This window comes from Porcisia hertigi, chromosome 12, assembly GCF_017918235.1.
Source record: "Porcisia hertigi strain C119 chromosome 12, whole genome shotgun sequence".
Taxonomy (NCBI): domain Eukaryota; phylum Euglenozoa; class Kinetoplastea; order Trypanosomatida; family Trypanosomatidae; genus Porcisia; species Porcisia hertigi.
The window spans coordinates 163,935-168,842 of NC_090571.1; the positions used below are offsets into that span (position 1 = coordinate 163,935).

Consider the following 4,908-nt stretch of genomic DNA (forward strand, 5'->3'; position numbering starts at 1 on the left):
CAACCCTGCAGGACCGGCGTCGCAGGTGCAAGCAGGGGCAGCATCGGTGACAAGGTCTGGGGATCACGACCCCAGCCTTGAAGCCTCAGCTAAACACGCGAAGCAGAACCTACTGGCGGTTAAGCGCTTCTCCTCTATCAGTCAAGCGCGGGACATCACATCGCCAAGTATTGGCTCGACTTCATCAATGCAGTCAGGACACGTCATCGGTGAACACCCCTCGGCCTCGTCTCTGATCAAAGACAGCGGCAGCTCGGAGATCAGCGCGACAGCTGTGAAGACGAAGGGTGGCGCACCACCGAATGTAGCATCATTGTCCCTGAAGCCCGGGAGCGAGGCCGAGATGCCTGTTACCCACGCAGCGAACTGTCTGTCCCCACTCAGCAGCGCGCCGGTCTCTACGCCTACGATGTTTCTCTCGGGCTTCGCTTCTCGTAGCCCAACGCCTGTCAACAACGCATGGGCTACCACAGCACCACTGCAAGAGCGCTCACGGCTGCGTACCCCGCCGCCTCGAGTAACACTGATGCCCGCGGCACGGACAGCGGCGTTGGTGAAGCACCGAGCAGGCAACACGAGCCGCGTCAGCAGCGGCTATAGGCGTCTTGTCGACTTTGGCTCCTCCAACGTCGCATCCGCCTCAGACGCCCCAACACCAGCAGGAACGACGACGATAACGAACTGTCTCGTGACGGCGCCACTCACCGTCGTCCCATCGACACTCGTGAGCAACAGCGATGGGCCCTACACACGACTCCAATCATCGCCTCATCCACTGTCGCCCTCTTACTCGTGCGGCAACAGAGACGACGGTACCAACGACGACTGTCTTGAAGAGGTCGCCAACGTGATCGGACAACGGCAGCGTTCATCACCCGTTCTTTGCGTCAGCGCCATGGCACGGCTCACCCCTGACACCGACATTCATGTTGGCCTCTGTTCCATTACGACTGGCAGCGATGCAGTGCCACGGAAAATGGCGTCGCCGTCTCCGTCGGTGTCGCCACTGCCGCAGCGGTATCAACTTCTGGGGAGTGTTGACAACGAACTTTTATCCTCCACCACGATGGCGGCGCGGGGACTCATGACTGCGCTCAGTCCTGCGGTACGACAGCGTCCGGACCACCGCGTCACCAGTAACCTTAGCCTGACTAGCGGCAATTGCGGTGACACAACCACGAGCACGTCTTGCGTGATTTCGGTGTCGATGGCAAGCGCAGGAGTGGAGCCACCGCTCGGTACCGTCTCGACTGGCTGTCGGCGTGGTTCCATCAGCGGCAAGGCATGTAGGCAATCCATCCCGGGCACTTCGCTGCCGCAACATCACAGCGTTGGATCCGCGTCGTCGCTGTCTTCGTTGGGTGCATTCGTCTTGAACAGCGCCAACGCGGCACTGATGATGCACAACGGTGCACTGCACGTTGGAACGGAGTGTGCGCCCCTGCCCACTGCCAACCACACCTTTAGTGACTGCGTCGGTCAACGGACGGGCCGCAAGGCGGTGAGCGACACAGACGACACGGTGCGCAATGACGAAGGTGGGAGCTACCTTGAGGAGAGAGCTTCAAGGACGTGCAAGGCGACGAAGGGCGAGGACAGCGAGCGTTGGGGGATCCTCTCCAGTAGCGCTGTGGACGGTGCACGCCGCTCTGGGAAGCGTCTGCGGCTAAAGCCTGGGACCGCGATCGAGGTCGCCTCGCAAGCAGGCACGCACTCCAGCCGCGCGCCGCGAGTGACTCCCGTTGCCCGAAGTGGCTGCGGCGACGTGAATGCCGATATCGCTGGGGCAGGTGTGACCAATCACACTGCTGCCGCACTGCAGACGCACGACCACGACCACGACCATTGGTTGGGCCGCCAAGACCCGATGACGTCGCTCTCGTGTGCTGCGAGCTTTACGGCGTCGTCTACATCCTCATCGGCAACGTACGCCTCGTCCTCCTTCGGTACTATTGTATGGGATGCCGATATGGTGCTGCCCTATCCTCACGGTGCCGAGCACGTGAAAAAAGAACAGAGTGCGCCGCCGCCCCAGGGTGGCGGTGCTGGCGGTGACTACAGCGTCTGCTATTCGTCGGCGAAGGAGAAGAGCGGGAAGGGAAACGATGTGTGTGTCCTCTACTCTACGGCACCCCAGCAGCATCACTTCTACCGCACATTGAGTGCGGCTGCGGAGCCACGCGGGGTGTGTCAGCGCCGGCGCGAGAAGCGCCACCACCGCTACGTGAGAGTCCACCACCGACGACAACGCGGGCGCCGCACCCCTTCCCGCTCATTATCTAGTGGCAAGAATGGGGTGGGGAGGGAGAAGCAGTCGCGTGTCGCAGGGCCACTCTGGACTTCCTCAAAGGGCGTCGGCACGGCACGCGGCGGGCTCACCACTTGCAGTCCCCACCTGTCAACCTCCTCCCTGCTCTACTACGACGACGTGGACAGTGATGCTGTGGATGATATCTACTACCAAATAGAAAAACGATTGTTTCCCATTGCCGCCAAAACAGAGCTCATAAGAGGGACCAGATCCTCCCGCCCAGCGACACCCTCACCACGATCACACGCAGCGGAAGCAGCAGCATCTCCGCCAGGCGACGCGGAGGAGGACCCGCACGAGGGCTCGAAGGAGTCACCCATCGACGCGCTTTTCACGGTGCTCAGCGTCCCGCTGCATCTCCACCTTCGAGGAGGCTTTCATCTGTCTGACTACTATGCCCCATGTCCCGTGTGTCATCCAGCGCTGCTGGCAAACTCGGAGAACGGCGCAGCTCCGGGTGTGGATGGGACGGTGAGCGGCAGGTGCAGCTGCTCATCTGTCTGTCCCCGCCCCAGAAGACACTCCGACTCCGCATCGAAAGAGATTCTGGTGGCGTCGGGCAACGTATTGTCGCTCCCCACGTCGTCGGTACTCTTCACCGGCGCCTCCACGTTAGGTTTTGCCACGGGTCTACGTCCCAGGACGTCGTCGCCCTCACCTTGCCTGGGGGGAGAGGGGAAGCCGCCCCACAGACTAAGCGGTGCGCACAGTGCCAAGGGGACCTCTAGTGTCTCCCTCCTGTCCGCCGAGCACGCCGCAAACCTCTGTGACGCGAGGCGTCGAGAGCAAAAAGCAGCGGATCCAGCAACGGCAGTGAATCGCGGAACGACCACTGCGGGCAAGCTGACGTGTTTCACACGGACCGCGCCATCCAGAATCCCCCCCGCGGGTGCCGTTCGCGGACATGTGTCCTCCCCCAGCGCGGCAGAAGCGAGTGTCCGCAAGTATAGAGAAGACGATGGCGGCGTAGGCTGTCCGCCGTCACCGTTTGTGCTCTCCGCTCCAACCCGGCAATCACGCTACCGGCGTCAGCGAAGGCGGCACAAGCCTGCAGGCATCGTGGCCCGTCGTCGAGGAGCGCATCACCTTGGCAGCGGCACTGGGGATGGTGCTTTGCGTTCGCAGTGCAGCAGCTTCATGCGACAGTGCCTCCTATGCGTACACATCAACGGCAGGCTCGCCTACATCGATCCGAAGGGTGCAACCGGCGCTGCGCGCCTCCTGGCTGGTGCAGCCCTGTTGGCTCAGAAAACAAAGAGAAAAGAGGCGGCGAAAAAGCAGCGGCACCGCGTGGCGGCCAACATAAATGAGCCGACGCGGACCCCCATCACCCCGCTCGCGTCACAACCAGGGTGACAAGGACATGTCCGGCCGCCACTGCACTTGCTGTCGAGACGGTCACTGCCACCACACACATGAGAGGCACCGCTCCGGCGCTCAAACCCAATCACCACAATCAACGAACGACGAGCAGCCGTCACCAACGTCCTCGCATGCCGAGCCTGCACTCGAAGCGTGAGGGAGGGGGGGGGGGGGGCGGTAAGCCGTCTAGGACAAATGACGTTATCGATGTCTCTAGACGCCGGTCAGCGTAGCAGATAAAATGGAGAGCATACCGTGGGTGTGCCGAGCACACACACACACACACTCTTCCAGGTCTTGCCGCCGTCGTCCACTGCCTCTCAATGGCAAAAGAGGAAAGTGTGTGCGTGTGTGTGCGTGTGTGTGTGTGTGTGTTAAGAGACCGACAGGCAAGCACTCCTCCGCCCTTCGCCCCCTCCCCACCCCACACACACACGCGCGGTTCTTTCGTCTCACGTATGTACAAGTACACCCCAACCCAGAACAAAAAAAAAAGCTACTCAAACCCAAATTATTCAGACGCACATGCAGTGCAAATCACTTGGACCGCATTCACGGCTGCCCCCCCGGTGCACCGTCTAACCCACCGTGGGTGTGGCTCGCTCACATATTGGGCGCGGCTTCCTCAAGGGCTCCCGCCCTCACAATGTCTGGCCTGTGAGATGTGGGGCTGATCTGCACCACCACGGCCCACCCCCGCTGCATACTTCAAAGGAGAATAGAGAGAGAGAAAACGACAAACAAAATAAATGAACACAAAGGAGGGGGTGTATGGTGCGTATCAAACAAACACAGGCACTTGGGTGCTTCGTGTGATGTACCCCTCGAATGTCACCGGCCTCAAACTTCCCCCCTCCCTCCCCCCCCCTCTTCTTCCTCCAAAACAGAAAAATCTTCAAACCCTCGAAAAGCACGCACACCCGATACGCATACTTTTTTTAGATTTGTATATGTACACTGAACAAGAGAGAGGCGGAGGAAGTGCGGGACACGCAAACACACACACACACCACGAACCGTTCTCGATTTCGCCTGCCACACCCGTTTTTTCTTGCTCTCCACCCACACTTTTTAATCCTCCATTCCCCCTCCCTCCCGCCGCCCCCCCCTCGTTTTCAAATCACTCACGCGCACACGTGTGCCCGTGAATACAAACAGGTGTGAGCTTCTTCTCCCCTGCCTGTGTCTGCTTGTGTGTGTGTGTGTGTCTGAAGCGTCGCCGTGCGGAGTTGTTG

General features: G+C 60.5%; 1 protein-coding gene across 1 annotated transcript; it reads left to right on the forward strand.

The window, feature by feature from the left end:
* Positions 1 to 1,969: 1,969 nt before the first annotated feature.
* Positions 1,970 to 3,667, forward strand: JKF63_07479 (uncharacterized protein; the record flags this gene model as incomplete). Its single annotated transcript, XM_067903416.1, has 2 exons — positions 1,970 to 2,922; positions 3,004 to 3,667. 2 exons carry the CDS (start codon positions 1,970 to 1,972, stop codon positions 3,665 to 3,667), a joined length of 1,617 nt encoding a protein of 538 aa, XP_067758841.1.
* Between the last annotated feature and the right edge of the window lie 1,241 nt (positions 3,668 to 4,908).